A 26,437-nucleotide genomic window follows, 5' to 3' on the forward strand; every position below is an offset into this window, starting at 1 on the left:
GAGGTCACACTTCTGCACTCTGAGACCCATAAATCTTTATTTTGGTGGTATTTATTCACTGCTGGAATTTTTTATTTTTTTTGCTATATAAATGAAAATGTCCAAAAAGTTTGTAAAAAAAAGTGTTTCTCTTATAAAATATTGCAAATAAATCTTTCTCCATAAATTTTGGCCAAAATGTATTCAGATATCTTTTTAGTAAAAAAAAAACCCAAATTAGTTTATAACCAAAAATTATAATTTTTTAAAAAAAATTACATTTTTATTTTTTTATATTATTATGTTTTTTTACACCCATAAAGGCTGTAAAAGCAATAATTTCTCCTTCTCTCCAGCTGCATTCCTGCAGCCATTAAGAAATACTGTGAGAGCTGTGATTGGTCACAGCTTGTCACATGGAACAAGTCTGTTGGGAATAGCCCTGTACCATGTGACCTCGTTGATCACTCACAGATTTCACTGGTAGTAAGCAATGATATCAAGAAGTGACATTCTCCTTACTACTGTTCATGTGATCACTTGTCTTCAGTTCACTGGTCTTCCCAGTGAATGGCTGTGCAGGGAGGGGAGATGTCAAGACAAGTCTAATGATTGGAGGAGAGCAGACTGAGCTCCCAGCACAGCTACAGAACTGACCATGCTGAGCTCTCATACCTACTGTGGTCAGTTTTTAATAGGAAATCAGAGGGACTGGCAGGATCACCGGGGATCTCACACAAAGGAAGCAATACAGAGAGAAGAGGAATACATATCAGGAATAGGACATGTTGGAGGAACATATTCTTTGAAGGAGAAGTTCAGGCAAAGCTCTTTTGTCTGTACTTCTCCTGTGGATCAGAGGAGTTCAGTTCATTCTGATCTCCTGTGACCCATTTTCAGGTGAAGCCCGCTGTCAGCTGACGTCACTCAGCCGGTCCAGGCTGGGGAAAGATCCCGACATCAGAGTCTGGACCAGCCGCACCCTCCCCCTCCACAGCCCAGTGAGTGTGGGGGGGGCAGGGCAGAGAGCGGTGACTGACAGTCACCACTCTCTGCTCAGAACGGCTGTGAGAACTCATGGTCAGTAATCACGTGATCGCTGAGTTCTCACACTTGGAGCCGGCGGGGGATGGGTGCAGCACCCACCTAGGGGCAAGGATGATTTTACAAAGTCAATAAATAAATGCCATACTTTTCTGGCCTTTAGATGGCGCTAAGTATCATAGAAATTAGAACCATCTTATTGCCAAATGTGGTATTCTCCATTTTATATCCATGGAAACCATTCACCCCGCCCAGCACAGAGCCTACTCCCTCTACTCCCCCCATCCCATTCACACAGAGGGAATGACAGGCACATTCACCGGGTGTATTGCTGTGCAATTGTTTTATGAACAGACTCCTAGATGATTACAGCTACTTATGTAGGGACATCAATTTACATATTTATTACCCATCAATCCCCGCCCTTGAGGAGCCTATAGTCTAAGGTCCCTAACATTCATACATACACATACTAGGGGCCAATATAGACAGGAGCCAATTACCTTCCAGCATGTCTTTACCCACGCAGGTACCTGGAGGAAACTAATACAGGCACAGGGAGAACATGCAAACTCCAGCCAGGTATAGCAGTGATTGGGATTTAAATGCCAGTTCTGCTAGGAGGAAGTGCTAACCATTTATATGTTTCTATAAAGATGGGAAGTATGTAGCAGTGAATAGACCTCCCAGCAATGTTATTACCAGGCTGCAGCTAGGGGGCGCTCTAATGTGTACAGTGTGACCCCAGCAGAGTGATCCCATCTAGCCCACATTAACCCTCTCACTGCCAGAGCTGTTTCTGCATTATTTTGCACACATGGGAAAATGCAGATTTTAGGCCTGAAGATGAGATAAACCCCCAAACATCTATTAGCAGAGGCCCTGGAGAATAACGTTTTGGTAATTTTCGGGGAATTCGGGATCATCATATACTAAGCAGGATTTGGATCCCGGGGAGAACTTTCACCCCAAGAAAAAATGAGGGTGAGGTCAGCAGAGGAGCCCATAGTAAAGGAGGAAACTCTGAAATGTTTTCTTCAGAAGGTCGGAGTTTACTGGACAAGTGAATGTAAAATACACCATCAACGCGTTTCATGGCTTCAAAGTGTCACTTCATCAGGACAGGTGTAAGAAGACGATATAAAAATAGGGAATGAAGTAACAGTCCAGTATATCGTATTATAAAGACCCGAGTCACATACAATTCATGGACAGGACTGAGATTTATAGCATTCAGGATTTGTATGATGTTAGACAAGGTGAAGAGATATATGGAGAGGATGATCAATACATGGAGAAATCAATCTATTCTATCATAGAAGGGAATCAATACATCAATCAATGACATCAACCAATCAATAGGATCCATTTCATGGGATAGATTTATCATTCTGTGCACTGGTTATGTTGGAGGATCAAACCGTGATCACTGGATATTGGAAACATTCCTATTGATCTGATGATTGCTGGCATGGATTCCTGATTGATTATTGCTGGGAATAAAGTCCAATAAACACGCAGATTTGATGGGATTATTGATAGAAAAATCTCTTCATATTCCATGGAATAAATATGTGTAGAATAGTTTGGATTTGATGGAATAAATCTCTATAAAAAGACTTTGTGGGGTTTGTTGGTTCTTTTCTATTCCTCTCTAGGTCTGGATTTCAGGAAGAAGAAACAATTCCTCCAATTTCTAGTGGATGGTGAGGAGGGGAGAGATTTGGGGGAGTTTTGTACATACAGGAGGTAATAGAGAGAATCCGGCTAGTAATTGATGAGAGGAGATTTCACTGGAGAGTTCCATTGGTGAGAATTCAGGGCTGGGGGCGCCGCTGGGGCCTGGAGGGTTCTGATTGGACCACCAGTACATGTGTCATATAAATCTGGGGGTGTGCACTGCTGGGGCCTGGAGGGTTCTGATTGGACCACCAGTACATGTGTTGTATTAATCTGGGGGTGTGTACTGCTGGGGCCTGGAGGGTTCTGATTGGCCCACCAGTACACGTGTCATATTAATCTCTTTTCCTGATCCTGTTCTGGTGACACCCCAAATCTCAGGATTTTATATCACTTTCGGTAATAATTGTAAACAGGACAAATAGAGAGGCTGAATCTCCCTAAAGGAGGCCGAGGCAGCAATAGAAACCAACAGGAGGTCTAATCCCTCTCCACTCTCCAGAAAATCAATGCCTTTAGTTCTTCTGTAAAACAACCCAGTGAAGGGATGGGGGGGGGGAATATGTTTGTCTTTTCCAGAAGGTTGGATGCAGAATACTTTCATGTCCAGCATACTAAATGGGTCCAATACTGGAATCATCTGAGAAAATGTGTTCTGTATTCCTGGGAGGGAGGCACCTATGGGTTGGTGTTTGTAGAAAATGAACACAGTGAGGACAATGGCAAGTGTTGAATGGCAGAGGTGACTGCATGGAGTCTGTAGTGCCAGAAACCTACTCAAATGTATTCCCCTCCCATCCTCTCCATGGCCCTTCCCCTCCCCATCCTCTCTAGGTTCCTTCCCCTCCCCATCCTCTCTATGCTCCTTCCCCTCCCCATCCTCTCTAGGTTCCTTCCCCTCTCCATCCTCTCTATGCTCCTTCCCCTCCCCATCCTCTCTAGGTTCCTTCCCCTCCCCATCCACTTTAGACTCCTTCCACTCCTCATCCTCACTAGGCTCATTCCCCTCTCTATGCTGTCTAGGCTTCTTCCCCACTCCATCCTCTCTAGGCTCCTCCTTTCCATCCTCTCTAGGCTCCTCCTTTCCATCCTCTCTAGGCTCCTTCTCCTCCCCATCCTCTTTAGGCTCCTTCCCCTTCCCATCCTCTCTAGGCTTTTCCCTTCCCCATCCTCTCTAGGCTCCGTCCTCTTTCCCATCCTCTCGGTTCCTTCCCCTCCCCATCCTCTCTAGGTTCCTTCCCCTCCCCATCCTCTCTAGGCTCCTCCTTTCCATCCTCTCTATGCTCCTTCTCCTCCCCATCCTCTTTAGGCTCCTTCCCCTCCCCATCCTCTCTAGGCTCCATTCCCTCCCCATCTTATCTAGACTCCTTCTCCTTCCCATCCTCTCTAGGCTCCCTGGCGGGATGATTATTTCAGATTTTTGGTTCTGAAAGCGGTACATTATTTTGCATGGAAATATGTAGTTTTTTATTGTAGGCTGTGATTTTTAGGAATAACTCACTGAAATCTGTCTGAACAAGAGTCTAGTAAACATCCCGGGGAGGATAAAACTTGAAACACAAAATCATAAATTATAATTTAATAAATTCTCATAAAAAATAATAATATAATAATAATAAATGTAATTCAATAATATAATCAAACCAAAAACACTGATATTGGAAATATGGAACCAAGTTCGCACATCGCTGAGCAAAGTCGCAGAATCGTTTTCAGTGTCTGATGAGGAATTTCCCCCACGAATCATTATCACTCAATTCTGCAAGTGGTTCTGATTTACTATCGCTGTTCTCTAGCCGGTCTAAAACCGCGTCTGACCTAAAGGGACGCTTTTTGGACGCCATGGACGTTTCTGTTTCCAGGCAGAAAGAACAGTCAAAATGCAGGCAGGACACAGGACAAAGCACTCGGGACAAAATGTATGTGAAATGGTTTGATACAGGAATGTTTTACTATGTAATATTTGTTTGGAAAAAAATGTTTTTTTAAATTTGCCGCCGGTTCCGGCACCCATACGTCCCGACGTCACAGTGACAGGAACACGGAAGCCGGATGCCGGTATCGGCCGGAGGAGATGGCCGGGGATGCTGCAGGGGACACATCGTGGGAGTGAAGGACAAGGTAATTGCTGCAGCGACTCCCTGAACAATGCCGCATGGTAAGCCAGAGTGTAGCTCGGGGTTACCTCTCTTGATACTGAAATTTTACCCCGAGCTACACTCAGGAATACTGCTGGGGAGGCTAGGCTTCTTTCACTCCTCATCCTCGTTAGGCTCCTTCCCCTTCCCATCCTCTCTAGGCTTCTGTCCCCTCCCCATCCTTTCTAGGCTTCTTCCCCATCCTCTATACTTTCCTTCCCTTCCTTTTCCACCCTTCTCTCCAATTCTCCTTAGGTTTCTACCCCCCTCCCATCCTCTCTAGGCTCCTTCCCCTCCCATCCTCTCTAGACTCCTTCCCCTCCCATCCTCTCTAGGCTCCTTCTCCTCCCCATCCTCTCTAGGCTCCTTCTCCTCCACATTCTCTCTAGGCTCCTTCCCCTCCCATCCTCTCTAGGCTCCTTCTCCTCCCCATCCTCTCTAGGTTCCTTCTCCTCCACATCCTCTCTAGGTTCCTTCTCCTCGACATTCTCTCTAGGCTCCTTCCCCTCCCATCCTCTCTAGGCTCCTTCTCCTCCCCATCCTCTCTAGGCTCCTTCTCCTCCCCATTCTTTCTAGACTCTTTCTCCTTTCTAATCCTCTTTTGGCTCCTTCCCCTTCCCATCCTCTCTAGGCTCCTTCCCCTCCCCATCCTCTCTAGGCTCCTTCTCCTCCTCATCATCTCTAGGGTCCTTCTCCTCCTTATCCTTTCTAGGCTTCTTCACCTCCCCATCCTTTCTAGGCTTCTTCACCTCCCCATCCTTTCTAGACTTCTTCACCTCCCCATCCTTTCTAGGCTTCTTCACCTTCTCATCCTCTCCAGGTTCCTCCTGCTCTCCATCCTCTCTAGGCTCCTTCTGCTTCCCATCCAAGTGCTGTTTGCTAATACATTGTCTTCCCGCTGCATAGTGGAAGTGTAGAGGTATGCCGTGTAGTCATCTGTGGATAATTAGTCTGCAAAGAGGTCTAGTGTGTCCGGTGTGGTGTGGGCTGAAGAAGCTCACGTGACGAAACATGTTGACATCACAACATCATGACGCCCGCGTCCCCGGCATCCAGGCATCTCCACACGGCCTCACCACCTGGCCACACCGCTCTGGACACACTAGACCTCTTTGCAGACCTCCTCATCCACAGATGTTTACACGGCGTGCCTCTACACTTCCACTATGCAGCGGGAGGACAATGCATTAGCAAACGGCACTTGGATGGGTGAGCGGACTCTGTTTTTTGGACTAAGGCACTAATACACTGCGGGAGTCCCCATTCATGGAAATTGCTTGGCTGAGCTCCACCTGTCTGATGTCCTTGTTCCTATCGCTGGCACACAGGGCTCTATCAGTCTCATATTTCTGCTCACCCACTGCCTACTGCACTATCTATCCTGTCATTATAACCCGCCATCCATATACTGGCAACACTGCTATTACCACAATTATCCGTGGATGACTACGTGGATTACCCCCTATGGGATCTATATGGGTCTGCCATGTATGTATATGACCTCACTGAGGATTGAGGGACTCTCCTGTGCTGAAAGTGAATGGTGACCGCTGCCTCCTTTGACTCTACAAGTGCCCCGTTCCGTCATCTCTTTACATCCATCTACTGGCTGTCTTTGTGCCAAGTGTGAGATAGCAGCGTGTGGCTTTATCTGATATCTCAGTGACTATCATCTACATATGAGGATACCTGAGGATTGTCCTCCATGACACCACAAGGGTCTATTATACATGTATGTGACCCCATGAGGACTGATCGGGTCTGCCTCTACTATCAAGGAGCTTGATTCTGCCTGTCCCTTCATCACCTTCCATTGACTACAATGTCCACATTATCTATCCATTCTATTCTATTTCATGTTGTGTCAGTAATAAAAGTCACGGAGGGTTGGGAACCCTGCAAGGGGGGCAGAGATATGTGACTGCCTAGTCCAGCCTTTCTCAGCCAGGGTTCCTCCAAAGGGTTCTAGGGCTTCCTTGTCACTTCATTGGGCTGTATATGGAAGTGTCACCAACCAGCCGTTTCTGGATACACAGCTTTGTCATCATTGCACTCACACAGGATTTTGTTTTTCATTCAATACATTTTTATTATAATTTCACTTTCAACAGGATTGCAAAAAAAAAAAATCAGGAAATAGTAAAGGAAGAAATCCGATTGGTCAGGAAGATCCCTTGTCTGGAATGTGGGGGCGGAGTCATTATTATTGGTGTACATTACAATAACGTTGCTGGGAGGTCTCTTCATTTCTCTGCTCCATACTTCCCGTCTTTATAGAAACGTCTCCTGACATTTGGGGGTCTATTCATAGAATGTGTAGAACCATTCACCTGGTGAAAGTGCATGTCCATTCCTTAGCAGATCCGGAGAGGTAAGTGTGCATGGATGGGGTGTAGGTCAGTCCTTCCCCTAGATGAAATCTCTCATACAGACACAATGGGACTCATGAGACTTTATAAAGAGGAACTCCAGAAAAACATATCAATAAAGATCTTCCAATGTTTTCTTCCCAATCAGCGTAGAAATCATAAAACCCTCCCAGCAGGTGTACAAGGCCATGAAATCTCTCACAAAGTCCATCAATGGACAATTCCTGGACAACAATCACCGTGGGACAGAATTCTGAGCACCATAAGGAGGATCCAGCAGCGTCATCCATCTCCACGCGTTTCGTGGTGCAGCGCTCACTTCTTCAGGAGAAATGATTCCTGCTGATCAGAGTATACACCAATAATAAAACAAATGTCGGCAGGACCATCACTGGCTGGATGGAAAGTGGAGCAGGAAAGTGGCGTCAGGTAAGTCTTCTCAGGAGTTCTGTGCTGGGCCAGCTCCCTTGTTTATGGCAGCTGGTGGACATGCTGGTGCTCGGGCCTAAGACACTTCCTGCCTACCATGGTAAGACAGCCCCCCTCTGTGTTCTCACTGGATGTCCCTGGGTCTGCCCCTCCCCCCATGTGTACGCAGATTGCACAAAACACATTGGAAGATTTGATTGATGTGATTTTCTGGCGTTCCTCTTTATAAAGTCACATGACCATTCTGTCTGTATGAGAGATTGTATCTCCTGTCCATTCCTTCTCTGTGAATGGGGCTAAAACACCGATGTCATTAGGAGATTTGCTGAGCCGGGGGAATGTTTTCCATCATTACAGAGCATTTCACACTCCATTTATATTCTTCTCCTGATATCAATAGTCAACCCGGTCCCACACTTCATCCATGTCTTTGGGGACCTCTGATCTCCTTATGAACTGTTTCTTCCATGATGAAGATCAGCCATGGAGTATATCTGAGGTGTATATCAGGGTGTGCTTCTTCCCCACATGAGAGCTGGGATGTCCAGCAACATTCATCTAGAAGACATTTCCCGCACTCAAGGCACTAATACACCTCCAGGGTTGTGTGGAACCCCTGATGTACAGGAAGACAGGACTTCAGAGAGGAACATTTCCCTCACTCAGGACAGGAAAGTTGCTTTTACCCCGTGTGACATTTCTGATGGATGGAAAGATTGGACTTCTGTGAAAAACATTTTCCGCACTCAGGACAAGGATATGGCTTTTCCCCTGTGTGAGATCTCTGATGTATGTAAAGGTTAGACATATGTGAAAAACATTTCCCGCACTCAAGACAGGAATAGGGCTTCTCTCCCGTGTGAGATCTCTGATGTTTGTAAAGGTTGTACTTCACTGAAAAACATTTCCCGCACTCAGGACAGCAATATGGCTTCTTACCCGTGTGAGATCTCTGATGTATGCAAAGACTGGACTTCCATGAAAAACGTTTCCCACACTCATGACAAGAATATGGCTTCTCCCCCGTATGAGATCTCTGATGTGAAACAAGCTCTGATTTTTGAAAAAAACTTTTCCCACAATGAGAACAGGAAAATGGCTTCTCTCCTGTGTGCAGTCTTTGATGTGTGCTAAGGTGAACCTTCTGTGAAAATGTTTTCCCGCACTCAGGGCAGGAATATGGTTTCTCAGCTGTGTGAAGCCTCTGATGTTTTTTAAGATTAGACTTTTTTGAAAAACATTTCCCGCACTCAATACAGGAATACGGCTTCTCCCCCGTGTGAGATCTCTGATGTGTGTAAAGATTGGACTTCACTGAAAAACATTTCTCGCACTCAGGACAGGAATACGGCTTCTCTCCCGTGTGAGATCTTTGATGCCTATTAAGATAGGATTTACAACGGAAACATTTCCCGCACTCAGTACAGGAGAAGCTCTTCCCTGTTGGAAGGCCGGCCCAGTCCCGCACAGTCTGAGGTTCCTCAGGATACGAGGAATCCGATGGTCCAGCTACACTGGGTGGTGCCGGATGGACATTGGAGGGAGCCGGGTTTTCTCCTGGACTATACTGTGTGATGTCCTCATCTTCTACTTTCCAGTCTGGAGACAAAGTGAGACAATCCTCGGAGGTTTTCCTCATCTCCCGTCCATGGACTAAAATACAAAGACAAAGAGGATTACTAGACAGGAGCTGATTGGTTCCCCCAAACCAGGACTCCGCCCACATCAGGCAGCTTGGTCTCTGAGGAGCTTACAATTCCACCCTCAAGGGAACTAGGAAATGGCTCCTCTGATCTCCTACCAGGTCATTTCTTTATTCATGGACCTTAGTCAGAGAGTGAGGAAACAACCAGAAGTGTCTTTTATAGGAGGGACAGTGATGAGGGGATTATAGGACGAGGGTCCCCACCCCCTCTATCACTCATCGCCATCTTCCCAACACAAGAAGTACTGCACTTCCTTATTTAGTCCATGATTTAGTCATGAAGAACAGCGGGGCTGAGCCCCACCAGAGGTCAGAGAGTGAGGATGGGGGGAGAACAACCAAGATGAAGACTGGACTGATCCTGAAGACCACCATCATTGGGGTATTGACTCCTCCCTCATTATCACTTTCTGTTTAAGGGTCCAAAGTTGGAGGATGTTATCACATTATTATCACCATGTAAAAGTCTGTGCTCCAATCACATCATCCGATATAAAATGTCCAGCTGGGAGGAAATGGGTGTAACAAAAGAGAATCCATATTATGTGTATATATAGCAGTGGGGGGAGGGGGGAGAGCAGAAGTCAGGAGTATGTAATGTACAACATAGAGTATATAGTGCAGGGGTCAGGAGTATGTAATGTACAACACAGAGTATATAGTGCAGGGGTCAGGAGTATGTAATGTACAACATAGAGTATATAGTGCAGGGGTCAGGAGTATATAATGTACAACAGAGTATATAGTGCAGGGGTCAGGAGGATGTAATGTACAACATAGAGTATATAGTGCAGGGGTCAGGAGTATGTAATGTACAGCATAGAGTATATAGTGCAGGGGTCAGGAGTATGTAATGTACAATATAAATTATACAGTGTAAGGGTCAGGACTCATAATATTGGTATTCAGTAATCAGTGGAAGATTAAATGTTTCCTGTAGACAAGGTGCAGAGATCCCACACCGCTGCCTCCCATCTCCTGAGACTGCACTCAGTGACTTGGGTCTGAGACACTACAGACATATCCCTCCACCCGGCACAGCCAGCAGATAACAGAGCAAGGAACCCTGGGAGAAATGTTCTGTCAGAGATCTTACTAGATCTAGGCATGGGGAAGAACACCCAAGACACACACCCCAGGTGTCTAGGTCTAGTATCGCTTGTGCTGAAAAACATTTTGCTGCCAGCTGAACCCCAGAACCTCCATAAATCCAGTCTAGATACATAAATTGTGTCTGCAGCACAGAGAAGGAAGATTATCCGAGAGAAATCCAGGAATACAGGACGGGGAACACAGCTCAGGAAAGTGACCAGGGGATTACAGGCTGATATCACCCAGTCCCCACCCTACTCTGGTGTCAAGGTCCTACCTTTCCCCAGAGGTTATGTTACTCCATGTGCTGGCATCCATCTTGGATTTCTGCTGAGCATGATGGGAATATTTTATGCCTTCAGGTCTCTGAGGTCCATCCCCCAGAGGGGTGTGGCTGAGTACATATAAGCCTGTGGCCCGCACATGCTCTTTGCACTTGTGTCTTGTGTCTTTGTCTTGCTACAGCTCTGTGTATACTCTCGTGACTCTTCTGGTATCTGACTTGACTTGTGACTAAGACCATTCTCTTTGTTTTCCTTCGATCTGACCTTCCGTTGCTGAACCCGGCCTGTGATCTGTGATTCTCTGTCTACTGTTCTGTACCGTTTTGTCCCGTTGCTGTCGACCCGGCCTGCCTGACTACGCTATTATCATTCTTACCAGCTACACGCCATTGGCGGCGGCCATTACTGCAGCCGGGGTGTCTCGGGGGCTGCAACCTGGTTCCTGGCTGCGTCAAATCCATCCCCACCATCAGGGGCCCTGGTGAAGGGCAGCCTGGGACTTAGACTCCGCGCCCTGAGGGACTTCGGTCTGTTGGTGGTGGTTGTCGTCAGCCAGTGCGTTACCCTGCCACTAGGCCTACCTGTCCGTTCCACAGCCCTGCCCTGACATCTGGACCAATCAGTGAGCAGTATGGGTGGAGGAATGGATTTAGTGTTCATGACCCACCTGTGCTGATCTCTGTAGGAGTGTCCTCCTCTATAAATGTCCCCGTTATTCCATCCTCCTCCATAGACTGCTGATCATCTCTCACATACGCCTCTTCTTCTGCTTTCACCTCAAATTCTATATCGATTGGATCTCCACTCTAAATCAAGGAAATGAGAGAAAATATCATCTGTAAAATTTAAGATTTATGATTGTGACATCACACACAAAATCTACACTTTGTCTCCACAAGCTCATGTTCTAGATGCTCCATCCCACCAACCTTGTAATAGTGAGGGATGGTGTGACCTTCCTGTGTGGAAATCCGGGAATACAGAGGACGGGGACATTTCTCTGGTGGGTTCCTGTAGGTGGATGACTCCACCATGATGTTCTGGTACAGATCTTTATGATCCTTTAGAAGTTCTGACTCCTCCATCCCCCCATCCTCATCATCTCCCTCTTTTATCTCTTCTTTAACCTCAACTTTAGGATCTCTCAGGTTTCCACTCTGAATATATAATAAAAATGCCATCAATGGTAACAATGCAGATAATGTACAGATCCTAATGATACTAGAAAGAAAATAATAACCACATATCTTTCTAATCAAACTAATAAGACATATAATATAGACAAATTCATCGGCTGTAATAGGAAATATGTAGTCTATCTATTAGAATGCCCCAAACAGTATGTGGGTCGTACCACGAGAAGGTTGAGGGACCGTCTCCGGAGCACATTTATAATATTAAAAAAGGATATAAGGAGCATTCCCTCTCCTTACATTATAGGTGATATCAGAAGAGAGATCCCTCCTCACTTATGTTCATAGGGATAGATACTATCATCCCGCACTGGAGAGGGACATATAAGACTCGGGCAGTATCCCAACTGGAGACCAAACAAATTTACGAGTTAGGTACCCTGCACCCGGCAGGACTCAATATTGAGTTAGATGTTAATTGTTTTATCGATAATAGTTAATTTCATTTGAACATTCTTTAATGTGTACTTTTAGCATAAATATTTTAATTCTTGTGTATTATTCTTACAATACGGTTATATTCATATCATATGTGATTTCAGTCTTAGTACATTCGTTAACACTCATCGGATCTTTTGCCAAATCCTTTTAAAGTCCATTTCTTGTTCTAAAAAATTTTTTTTTATATAATTATTTATAATTTTACTATAATGGACACCAGTATATATTTAAATTATTTTATTATTTGAATACAAAAGGTGTTTTAATGGTATCATTATTTGACTTTATTATTTTTTTATTATGATTTTGCTGATATTGTTATACAATTTTTTTTCTTCTTTTACTTATTAATTATTAATATCCTTTATCGATATTAATATACAACAGTTGATCAATAAAATTTAATGAACAGCAATCACTTCCAACACTCATATAAGTGCTATACCTTTGACATCTGAAATGGTTTATCTAATCATATAAAGCATTACCACACCTGCATCACCAATATATTTCAATATATTAGGAGTTTTTATTATATTCTACTCTTTTGACATTTAGAATTTAAGGTAATATACCGCATAAGCGAACAAATGTACATACTCTTTTTATCTATATAAAAAACCTCTAGTAAAATGGCGCATCAGCGTACGAGAGTAAGCAATCTGTTTAGGCTTCAGCAAAATGTCGCCGGCTTGATACGCATGCGCCATTCTGCCTATTTAAAGCCTTATGTCACGTCATGGCGCCAATGGTATCTTCCTCTGATGATGTGCGTGTGCACGTAACGTGTAAGGAGGAGCCAAGTCACGCCGTGATGTCACGCCATCAGAGCATCATGGAGCTCCGGTGGCCATCTTTATTCGGGGACGACACCCAGTACCAGTCCATTACCTCCAGAGAGGGAGCCTCCAGTTAACCCTTGTGAGCTGCACCCACCTATCCCTTAAGGGGAACTCTGGACACCCCTGGATCATCAACATTTAAAGTCCTGGGACCCATCCACCTTGAGATGAAGCCTTTTTCCACAACTGGCTCAGATGACTACCTTGATGACACCAGGATATGATATAACACGCACTAATATTGTGTGTCTGGTGAGTGCGCATTTCTTCTGTTTCCACGAGCACAAGCACCAATTGAAGCTTTTGGGACTATATGGGCTCTATCTAGTCACTGACACAAATTATTTGCCCCATATACTTATAGTTGTATATTTTCAGTCACTGATACGAACTATATGTCATATTTATTTATTTATATGATCTTTACGCATATTTCATTTTATCAATTGTGAGTACTGCACTTATATACTTTATGTTCATTTAAAGGTTTTATCTAGTTACCTTTGTGCTAATCTGATAACTAGTCTCCATTTGAATTTTTTAAGTGCGTTCACATATATTGTTTATTTACATAAAATTTTATTATTTATTGTTTATTTTTACCTCCCTTTCATCTGAATCATTATTTTAGCGCTGCACTATTTTATTTATTCTATTGTAAGGTTTATGTTGGTTACCTTCAGTGCTTAGCTGCTGACTGGATGGCACTCGCTTTGTACATTTTTTTATAATGTAAAGATCCTAATGATACTATCATTGATTGTTCCTCATCTACCTGATGATGGGGAGGGATGGTGTGACCTTCCTGTGTGGAATCCCGGGAATACAGAGGACGGGGACATCTCTCTGGTGGGTTCCTGGTATTAGGTGGCTCCATCATATCCTTGTGTCCTTCTGAAAACTCCTCCATCACTCCATACTCCTCATCCTCCTCTTTAAATTCTTCCTTAACAACAATATTATAATCCCCGAGGATTCCACTCTGAAAGATATAATAAAATGCCATCAATGGTAACAATGCAGATAATGTACAGATCCTAATGATACTATCAGTGATTGTTCCTCATCTACCTGATGATGGTGAGGGATGGTGTGACCTTCCTGTGTGGAATCCCGGGAATCCAGAGGACGGGGACATCTCTCTGGTGGGTTCCCATGACTGGATCCATCTGTAGGAAACACACACACTGACTGAATCCATTGTTTCTATGTGTTTATCAGATGATGGGGGATCTAGGTGGATCCTCCGTACTGCTCTCTCCTTTACAATAAAGTCTCCTCTTACCCGGTGATGTGAGGGGCGGCTGATTGTCCATCATGACGTCCTTGTAGAGATCCTTGTGTCCTTCTAAATATTGATGTGTATCCTCTGCTGGAGATAAAAGATGTCACAGTGACTATGGAGAAAGAGGACGGACATGACTATGGAGGAAGAGGACAGACATGACTATGGAGGAAGAGGACAGACATGACTATGGAGGAAAAGGACGGACAGGACTATGGAGGAAAAGGACGGACATGACTATAGAGGAAGAGGATGGACATGGCTATGGAGGAAGAGGACAGACATGACGGGGGGTTACTGGGTGTAAATAGAACATAACATCTTATTACCGGTTTATGACTATGGCCTGTGTCTGGTCTGTTTGAGAATAACCCCCCCCATTCATGTTATCTGTATCAGTTCCTAATTGGGGCGGAGATGAGTGCTCATTTGGCCATCTCCCTATAAATTTAGAACAGCTTATGGGGGGAGATCACTGATGGTGGGGCACAGTCACTGATGGGGGGCTGCATTTGAGTGAGTGCTGCGTTGATGAAGTGCTAAGAAGAAGTTGAACTAAAGTAGAAGGAAGATAAAACATCAAGAAACTCTCCTGCATGCTGGACAGACTGCAAGCAAACACCCCGGGAAACATCTCCTACAAGTCTGAGTGCCACTCCGTGTACCTTTCATATGTCCCCTCTACTCCTCCTTTTCATATTACTTTCCTGCGTTCTCAAAATCTCACTTCTTTACCCCTCTGCTCCACCCCAAAACTTGTACATCTCCCCCTCACTGCTACCATCTCCCTACTACTGCTCTCATCACCTCCTGCTGATACTTCACTCTCCTGCTGACCCAAATACCAGGACTGGAAGGCATGTGCGCTCGTGTACATCCTGCTCCCATCTTACTTTCTGCACCCTCCTTCTCCTAACCTCTGGGGATATCTCCCCAAACCCTGGTCCTCCACTATCTCACCCCCACACCAGGCACCCTCCTTCTCCTAACCTCTGGGGATATCTCCCCAAACCCTGGTCCTCCACTATCTCACCCCCACACCAGGCACCCTCCTTCTCCTAACCTCTGGGGATATCTCCCCAAACCCTGGTCCTCCACTATCTCACCCCCACACCGGGCACCCTCCTTCTCCTAACCTCTGGTGATATCTCCCCAAACCCTGGTCCTCCACTATCTCACCCCCACACCGGGCACCCTCCTTCTCCTAACCTCTGGGGATATCTCCCCAAACCCTGGTCCTCCACTATCTCACCCCCACACTGGGCACCCTCCTTCTCCTAACCTCTGGTGATATCTCCCCAAACCCTGGTCCTCCACTATCTCACCCCCACACCGGGCACCCTCCTTCTCCTAACCTCTGGGGATATCTCCCCAAACCCTGGACCTCCACTATCTCACAACCACACCGGGCACCCTCCTTCTCCTAACCTCTGGGGATATCTCCCCAAACCCTTGACCTCCACTATCTCACCCCCACACCGGGCACCCTCCTTCTCCTAACCTCTGGGGATATCTCCCCAAACCCTGGTCCTCCACTATCTCACCCCCACATCGGGCATCCTCCTTCTCTTAACCTCTGGTGATATCTCCCCAAACCCTGGTCCTCCACTATCTCACCCCCACACCAGGCACCATCCTTCTCCTAACCTCTGGGGATATCTCCCCAAACCCTGGTCCTCCACTATCTCACCCCCACACCAGGCATCCTCTTTCTTCCATGGAATAGCCACAATCCCCTCAATTTAATATCAGTCCCTGTGCTCCCAAAAACCAGGCTCCCTTTTTCATAAGCGCTCTGGAATGCCCGCTCGTCTGTAATAATCTCACCTCTGTCCATGACCTTTTTGACTCCCGCTCCCTTAACCTACTAGCAATTACAGAAACCTGGCTCCAAGCAGCAGATTCTGCTTCCCCCACAGCACTCTCCTATGGAGGCCTCCTCTGGACCCACTCACCCAGACCCAGTGGTCAGAAAGGTGGTTGGTTTGCTTCTATCACCACTGAGTACCTTTCAAGTCCTCCCTAACCCTCCCTCTCTATCCTTCTCTTCTTTCCAGACTCACAGCATCCGGCTGTTTTCTCCGATCTCTCTGAGGATTGCAGTGATCTATCGGCCTCCTGGACCCGTGTCCCGCTTTCTTGATGATTTCGCCGCCTGGCTACCATACTTTCTCTCCTCTGAACTACCCGCTATCATCCTCAGAGATTTTACCATCCCCATTAATGTCAACAACCCGGCTACATCCCAACTCTTCAACATAACCTCATCTTTTGCATTAGCACAATGTACACCGTCCTCCACTCACTCTGATGGGAATACATTAGACCTTGTTTTCTCCCATCTTTGCACTCCCTACAACCTCACAAACACCTCCTTTCCTCTCTCTGATCACAATCTCATCACCTTCACAGTCTCCTCGTCTTCAAACACCTATCCCTCCAAGCAGCCAACAATTACCTGCAGAAACCTTCACAACTTGAACCCGGCTCCTTTCCACTCTGCAACTGACCAACTCTATGACAGAATCTCTCCCCTGTCCTGCCCTGACCTGGCCACTGCTTTCTATAACAGTTCACTTTCATCCACATTAGACTGACTTGTTCCTCTAACAACATGAAGCATCAGGCCCCGACCGTTACAACCTTGGCAGACTGAAGACACCAGAAATCTTAAGTGACATAGTGGTGCGTTGGAGCGATTGTGGCGTAAAACCAAATCTCAGCAAGCATTCACCCGATATAAATCTGCTTTCTTCACATACAATTCCTCCCTCCATGCTGCCAAACAAGACGACTTTGTCCCTCTCATCAATACCTTCTCATTTAGTCCTCGTTGTCTCTTCTCTACCTTTAACTCTCTACTTTCTCCACCTCCACCCAGTACCTCACTCACTGCTCATGAGATTTCAAAACATTTCAAAAACAAGATTGATGCAATTCGTAGGGGCATCTCCACTGCACAGACATCCATCCCACTTAGCATTCCTTATACTAAACCTCCCTCAACACTTTCCTCTTCTGACCTCGCTACTACCGAAGAGGTCACTAAGGTTTTCTCAGAAGCCTGTCTCACCACCTGCCCCCTGGATCCTGTCCCCTCACAACTACTACAGTCACCCTCTTCTTCCATCCTATGCTCCCTCACTCACATCTTCAATCTTTCCCTCTCTCCTGGTGCCTTCCCCTCCCCTCTAAAGCATGTGCATATAACTCCCATGCTTAAAAAGCCCTCCCTGGACCCCATCAACCTGAACAACATAAGACCCATCTCCCTGCTGCCATTTACCTCTAAACTCCTAGAACGCTTAGTCTACAATCGCCTGAGCTCCCACCTCACTGACAACAACCTTCTCGACCCTTTACAGTCTGGCTGTCACTCACTACACTCCACTGAAACTGCCCTACTAAACCTCACTAATGATCTACTAACTGCTAAAACCAATGGTCACTACACCATACTCATCCCAACCAATGGCCACTACTCCATACTCATCCCAACCAATGGCCACTACTCCATACTCATCCCAACCAATGGCCACTACTCCATAATAATCCCAACCAATGGCCACTACTCCATACTAATCCAAACCGATGGCCACTAATCCGTACTCATCCAAACCGAGGGCCACTAATCCGTACTCATCCCAACCGAGGGCCACTAATCCGTACTCATCCCAACCGAGGGCCACTAATCCGTACTCATCCCAACCGAGGGCCACTAATCCGTACTCATCCCAACCGAGGGCCACTAATCCGTACTCATCCCAACCGAGGGCCACTAATCCGTACTCATCCCAACCGAGGGCCACTAATCCGTACTCATCCCAACCGAGGTCCACTAATCCGTACTCATCCCAATCGAGGGCCACTACTCCGTACTCATCCCAACCAAGGGCCACTAATCCGTACTCATCCCAACCGACGGCCACTAATCCGTACTCATCCCAACCGACGGCCACTACTCCGTACTCATCCCAACCGACGGCCACTACTCCGTACTCATCCCAACCGACGGCCACTACTCCGTACTCATCCCAACCGACGGCCACTACTCCGTACTCATCCCAACCGACGGCCACTACTCCGTACTCATCCCAACCGACGGCCACTACTCCGTACTCATCCCAACCGACGGCCACTACTCCGTACTCATCCCAACCGACGGCCACTACTCCGTACTCATCCCAACCGACGGCCACTACTCCGTACTCATCCCAACCGACGGCCACTACTCCGTACTAATCCCAACCGACGGCCACTACTCCGTACTCATCCCAACCGACGGCCACTACTCCGTACTCATCCCAACCGACGGCCACTACTCCGTACTCATCCCAACCGACGGCCACTACTCCGTACTCATCCCAACCGACGGCCACTACTCCGTACTCATCCCAACCGACGGCCACTACTCCGTACTAATCCCAACCGACGGCCACTACTCCGTACTCATCCCAACCGACGGCCACTACTCCGTACTCATCCCAACCGACGGCCACTACTCCGTACTCATCCCAACCGACGGCCACTACTCCGTACTCATCCCAACCGACGGCCACTACTCCGTACTCATCCCAACCGACGGCCACTACTCCGTACTCATCCCAACCGACGGCCACTATTCCGTACTCATCCCAACCGACGGCCACTACTCCGTACTCATCCCAGCCGACGGCCACTACTCCGTACTCATCCCAGCCGACGGCCACAACTCCGTACTCATCCCAGCCGATGGCCACTACTCCGTACTCATCCAAGCCGACGGCCACTACTCCGTACTCATCTCAGCCGACGGCCACTACTCCATACTCATCCCAACCGATGGCCACTACTCCGTACTCATCCCAATCTATGGCCACTACTCCGTACTCATCCCAACCGATGGCCACTACTCTGTACTCATCCCAACCTACGGCCACTACTCCGTACTTATCCCAACCAACGGCCATTACTCCGTACTCATCCTAACCAATGGCCACTACTCTGTACCCATCTCAACCAATGGCCACTACTCCGTACCCATCCCAACCAATGGCCACTACTCCATACTTATCCCAGCCACTGGCCACTACTCCATACTCCTCCCAACCAATGGCCACTACTCCATACTTATCCCAGCCACTGGCCACTACTCCATACTCCTCCCAACCAATGGCCACTACTCCATACTTATCCCAGCCACTGGCCACTACTCCATACTCCTCCCAACCAATGGCCACTACTCCATACTCTTACTACTTGACCTCTCTGCAGCTTTTGATATGGGTGACCATCCTCTCCTCCTCAAAAAACTCCACTCTCTGAGTCTCAGAGACTCTGCTCTCTCCTGGTTCTTCTCCTACCTATCACAGCGCTCCTTCAGCGTTACCTATAATGCTGCCTCCTCCTCTTCACTCCCTCTTTCTATAGGGGTGCCTAAAGAATCTGTCCTTGGACCACTTCTCTTCTACATCAACACCTCCTCCCTTGGTCACTTGATAAACTCCCATGGCTTAAAGTACTATCTCTATGATAATGATACACAAATCTATCTTTCTACTCCTCACCTCACCCCTTCAGTCTCCTCCTCACCTCACCCCTTCAGTCTCCTCTCACATTACTAACCTACTAAGCGACATATCGGCATGGATGTCACTCCACTTCCTCAAACTCAATCTTTCCAAAACTGAGTTTTTAGTATTCCCCCCAGCCCGTGCCCCCTCCCCTGACATCTCCATCAAGATCAATAACAAAATCATCAGTCCCTCCCCTCATGCCAGGGTACTAGGTGTAATCCTAGACTCCCATCTGTCCTTTCAACCCCAAATCCAATCACTGTCCAAATCTTGTAGACTTCACCAAGACAACATCTCCAAGATACGCCATTCCTAACCTCGGAAACCACTAAGCAACTTATTCACTCCCTTGTTATATCTTGCCTTGACTATTGTAACTCCCTCCTCATTGGCTGACCTCATCGCAGGCTATCCCATCTTTAGTCTATCATAAATGCTTCTGCCAGACTCATCCACCTTACTATCCATTCTGTATCTGCCACCCCTCTATGCCAATCCCTTCACTGGCCCCCACTCAGTGTCCTCCACCCCTCTCTGCCAATCCCTCCACTGGCCTCCATTCACTGTCCTCCACCCCTCTCTGCCAATCCCTCCACTGGCCTCCATTCAGTATCCTCCACCCCCCTCTGTATATCCCTCCACTGGCTTCCCGTTGCCCAATGGATATAATTCAAAACATTAACAATAACATGTAAAGCCATTTATAACTCTGCCCCAAATTACATCACCAATCTTGTCTCCAAATATCACCCAAACCGTCCTCTCCGCTCCTCACAAGACCTAATACACAATTTATCAGACTATCGCCTACTCTACTTTTAGGTGATCTCTGAAAACCGATCTCTTCAGGGAAGTCTATCCCGCCCTCAACTAATAATGGAATCTTCTACTCCTCCTACCAGTCCATCCCCCACAGTTACTACCTTTTGTACCCCTAGCCCCTCCCTTTTAGATTGTAAGCTCCCAAGATCAGGCCCTCCTATCCCTCTTGTATTGAACTGTATTGTTGCTGTATTGTCTCCCGTTATATTGTAAAGTGCTGAGAAAACTGTTGGCGCCATAAATCCTGTATAATAATTACCTCCTCTACTGCCAGGTCCACAAAGCTCTCCGATCTCCTTCAGACCACATAGAACTTTGTGTCTTTATTCCAGATCACTTCCTGTCTGTTCCTGACATCACTTCCTGTCTGTATTCCATAGAGGAGTCCTGTCTGGGTAGTAGAAATGAGATCACCATCTTGTGGAATTCAGAGGAACTGCAGCCCCAAGAAATGTCCCCTGATAACCATTCCTGCATTGTATTACCTTACAGGGATATCAGTAAAGTGACAAAATACCTAAAAAAAAGTAAGAAACAATAAACCTAACTCTTATGCAACCAACTGTTTAAAACAGTTACTTAATTACAGATAGAAAAGTCTTAAAGATACAGAACACAAGATAAAAACAAAGGTATACATAATAAAACAGAAACCTCCAAAATCAGACACACTACCCAGAATGTCTCGTCCTTCCTATCAGAGAAAGAGACAGACTACCCAGAATGCCCCATCCTTCCTATTAGAGAGAGACAGATTACCCAGAATGTACCGCCCTTCATATCAAAGAGAGACAGACTACCCAGAATGTCCGACCTTCATATCAGAGAGAGACAGACTACCCAGAATGTCCCATCCTTCATATCAGAGAGAAACAGACTACCCAGAATGTCCCATCCTTCCTATCAGAGAGAGACAGACTACCCAGAATGTCCCGTCCTTCATATCAGAGAGAAACAGACTACCCAGAATGTCCCATCCTTCCTATCAGAGAGAGACAGACTACCCAGAATGTCCCATCCTTCATATCAGAGACAGAAACAGACTACCCAGAATGTCCCGTCCTTCATATCAGAGAGAGAAAGACTACACAGAATGTACCGCCCTTCATATCAGAGACTGAGACAGACTAGCCAGAAAGTCTCATCCTTCCTATCAGAGAGAGACAGTCTACCCAGAATGTCCCGTCCTTCCTATCAGAGAGAGGCAGACTACCCAGAATGTCCCGTCCTTCATATCATAGAGACAGACTACCTAGAATGTCCTGTCCTTCCTATCAAAGAGAGAGACAGACTACCAAGAATGTCAAGTCCTTCCTATCAGAGAGACAGACTAACCAGAATGTCCCTTCCTTCCTATCAGAGAGAGAAAGACTACCCAGAATGTCCTGTCCTTCATATCATAGAGACAGACTACCCAGAATGTTCCGTCCTTCCTATCAGAGAGAGAGACAGACTACCCAGAATGTCCAATCTTTCATATCAGAGAGAGAGACAAATAACCCAGAATGTCCCGTCCTTCATATCCAAGAGAGACAGACTACCCAGAATGTCCCATCCTTCTTATCAGAGACCGAGACAGACTACCCAGAAAGTCCCGTCCTTCATATCAGAGAGAGACAGACTACCCAGAATGTCCCGTCCTTCATATCAGAGAGAGACAGACTACCCAGAATGTCCCGTCCTTCATATCAGAGACCGAGACAGACTACCCAGAATGTCCCATCCTTCATATCAGAGAGACAGACTACCCAGAATGTCCCATCCTTCATATCAGGGAGAGAGAAAGACTACCCTGAATGTCCTGTCCTTCCTATCAGAGAGAGACAGACTACCCAGAACGTCCCGTCCTTCCTATCAGAGAGAGACAGACTACCCAGAATGTCCCGACCTTCCTATCAGAGAGAGACAGACTACCCAGAATGTCCCCTCCTTCATAACAGAGAGAGAGAGACTATCCAGAATGTCCCGTCCTTCATATCAGAGAGAGAGACTACCCAGAATGTCCCGTCCTTCCAATCAGAGAGAGAGACAGACTACCCAGAATGTCTCGACCTTCATATCAGAGACAGACTACCCAGAATGTCCTGTCCTTCATATCAGAGACAGACTACCTAGAATGTCCCGTCCTTCAAATCAGAGAAAGACAGACTAACCAGAATGTCCCGTCCTTCATATCAGAGAGAGAGAGACAGACTACCCAGAATGTCTCATCGTTCATATCAGAGACTGAGACAGACTACCCTGAATGTCCCGTCCTTCCTATCAGAGACCGAGACAGACTACCAGAATGTCCCATCATTCATATCAGAGAGACAGACTATCCAGAATGCCCCGTCTTTCCTATCAGAGAGAGACAGACTCCCCAGAATGTCCCGTCCTTCATAACAGAGAGAGACAGACTACCTACAATATCCAATCCTCCATATCAGAGAGAGATAGACTACCCAGAATGTCTCATCCTTCCAATCAGAGAGAGACAGACTACCCAGAATGTCTCTTCCTTCATATCAGAGACAGACTACCCAGAATGTCCTGTCCTTCAAATCAGAGAGAGACAGACTAATCAAAATGTCTCATCCTTCATATCAGAGACTGAAACAGACTACCCTGAATGTCCCGTCCTTCCTATCAGACAGAGACAGACTCCCCAGAATGTCTCGACCTTCATATCAGAGACAGACTACCCAGAATGTCCTGTCCTTCATATCAGAGACAGACTACCTAGAATGTCCCGTCCTTCAAATCAGAGAAAGACAGACTAACCAGAATGTCCCGTCCTTCATATCAGAGAGAGAGAGACAGACTACCCAGAATGTCTCATCGTTCATATCAGAGACTGAGACAGACTACCCTGAATGTCCCGTCCTTCCTATCAGAGACCGAGACAGACTACCAGAATGTCCCATCATTCATATCAGAGAGACAGACTATCCAGAATGCCCCGTCCTTCCTATCAGAGAGAGACAGACTCCCCAGAATGTCCCGTCCTTCATAACAGAGAGAGACAGACTACCTACAATATCCAATCCTCCATATCAGAGAGAGATAGACTACCCAGAATGTCTCATCCTTCCAATCAGAGAGAGAGACAGACTACCCAGAATGTCTCTTCCTTCATATCAGAGACAGACTACCCAGAATGTCCTGTCCTTCAAATCAGAGAGAGACAGACTAATCAAAATGTCTCATCCTTCATATCAGAGACTGAAACAGACTACCCTGAATGTCCCGTCCTTCCTATCAGAGAGAGACAGACTACCCAGAATGTCCCATCCTTCATATCAGAGAGAGACAGACTACCCAGAATGTCCCGTTGTTAAATCTAAATTATGATTCCGCATTTATATTGATGGCAAGCTTGCAAAATATATTTGGTTTTTATGATTAGTCATAATTGATATTAATATATGTAAGTGGTCTGTGACAAATGGTAGTATTTATTATTCTTCAATTATAGCTGAGACCAAAAGATATACAAGTTAAGCTGAAATAGTATATACCAGTTGAAAGTTGAGTAGACTATATTTAGAGATAGTTGGTTAAAAGTATTTGGTAGTTATGTCAAGGTTATTAGAAGTGACTTACTATTACATTACGTATTTTCTGTGTATATTTAGTATACGTTTCTAACACTGATACATATATAGTTTAGTGATTATACATTCATATGTTCTTAAGCTATACTATCTTTTAAATATATAGCTAAGGGTTACATCATTGGTACATCAGCATACATACAGTATGTGTCTAAAAATCCAACATTTTGGCGAGCCAGCCACCGCCGAACGTTTTTTCTACGGTTTTTCCCATACCTTGTTAAGGGGGAAAAACGCACGATTCTGTGATTGTCAAGTTTTGGGAAAAACACGGTGAAAAGTACCTAGCAGAACAGGCGATTAAACAGACTTGGACGAGACTTCCAGTGATTGAGCCGGGTCAAACGAGAAAATCTTCTGATTACGGTGAGTAACAATTATGGAATTTATTGATGACTTAGTTAATGAAAGTAAGCTAGAATTTAAAGATGTTTCTTTATATCCTGAAGACAGTCAGCTATGGCATTATATGTATAACGAATGTTTACAGGCCAATATTCAGATAGATAAATCTAGATTTACTGTGCACAGACAGCGTAAAAAGATATCTAACATCTTAAATTTAGTAAGAATATTCAACAAAATGATTTTGAATGTTGATTTACCTGTTAAAAAAGCTTGTACCTTAAAACAGACAGAATGTAGCACTGTACAGCACGAAAATTTGTCTCAAGATGCTCCTAGTTGTCCAAATTGTGACATTTTCTGTAATTACGTAGAGAATCTTGAGGAACAAATTGCCTTAAAGACAAATCTTTTGTTAAGACTGCAGAATGACAGTAAACAGGTTGCCATGATTAACACAGATGACAAACAGAGTGATTCAAGATCAGAGCCACGTCTGTCCGATTTCTCTGAAAGTTCGGATATTGACTCTGATGACGAAACACAAATTAAACATAAAGAATTGTTATGTAAAACTGCAAAACTTAAGTTGCAAATACATAATCAATTAATGAAAGTTTTAAAAGACATTCCTGCTTATGATCCAGATAAAGATATCTATAGCAACATGGAAGTATATGAAATGCATGTCAAATGCCATCAGATTTCAGATCATGACATAAATTATTTATTTCCGATGTGGCTACCAATTAAATTTATGTCTCGAATTAAAAATTCTGTTGTTAACGATAAAGATCAGAAAAAACATAATGACGCGACAGACAGACTGCGACAATTGCTGTTATGTTCAACAGGTGAAGACGTACCTTCTGTAGAAATGCTCGACTTACTGCAGACTACTGCTGACGAAGACCCTTTTGAATTTAAAAGCAAGTTTTCCAAAGCATATAAAATTATATTTGGAGTAGAAAATGAGGAAGACTCAGCTATGATCAAAGCTTTTGTAAAGAAATTCACGTATTTAGACCCAGTAACCATTGTCATAGCCGAGGAAAAACAAAATTTGAATGATATAGTAAGTTTCATTGACAAAATTCGAAGAAAATTGAAAAATAGCAATATCAATTATGAGGTAGCTGCGCTTCAAAGTGACAAAAATAGTCAGATTACAGTTATGCCAGGAACTACAGGTCCCAGTAAGAATGACAACGACAGATGCAAGCAAGCGAGTCATAATGAGGATACCACATGTTTTCACTGTCATAAACAAGGTCATATCAGGCGCCATTGTTGGAAGTTTAAATTTGAAGCACAAATAAAGAATATGGAAATAAAAAGTGAAAATGCAGCTTTTGTACAACCTGCTGTGTTGTGTAATGATGAAAGTTTAACTGAATTGCCTTATGCCTCATCAGTTAAACAAATCCACACTTTGACTAGAAACAACTGTTCTGACAATAGGGTGAGAAGGGCTGTCACTGACAGAAATGGTTTATTACCAGTTCCAAAAATAGAATCACGTCCACATTCATCCCCGATATCGTTAGAATTTGTCGCTCCAATTGTATTGGATGACAATGGAAGGCCTTTTATAGACGGATTACTAAATGGTAAAAAGATCAAATTCCTAATTGACAG

At 45.4% G+C, this 26,437-nt stretch overlaps 1 protein-coding gene across 1 annotated transcript; it reads right to left on the reverse strand.

Moving 5' to 3' along the window:
- Positions 1-6,904: 6,904 nt before the first annotated feature.
- Positions 6,905-9,288, reverse strand: LOC149445483 (uncharacterized). Its single transcript, XM_089653801.1, has one exon. It carries the CDS (start codon positions 9,276-9,278, stop codon positions 8,322-8,324), a length of 957 nt encoding a protein of 318 aa, XP_089509927.1. The 5' UTR covers positions 9,279-9,288; the 3' UTR covers positions 6,905-8,321.
- Between the last annotated feature and the right edge of the window lie 17,149 nt (positions 9,289-26,437).

This window comes from Staurois parvus, unplaced genomic scaffold, assembly GCF_062004578.1.
Source record: "Staurois parvus isolate SC_StPar_1 unplaced genomic scaffold, SC_StPar_1.0 ptg000720l, whole genome shotgun sequence".
In the NCBI taxonomy this organism is placed as follows: Eukaryota; Metazoa; Chordata; class Amphibia; order Anura; family Ranidae; genus Staurois; species Staurois parvus.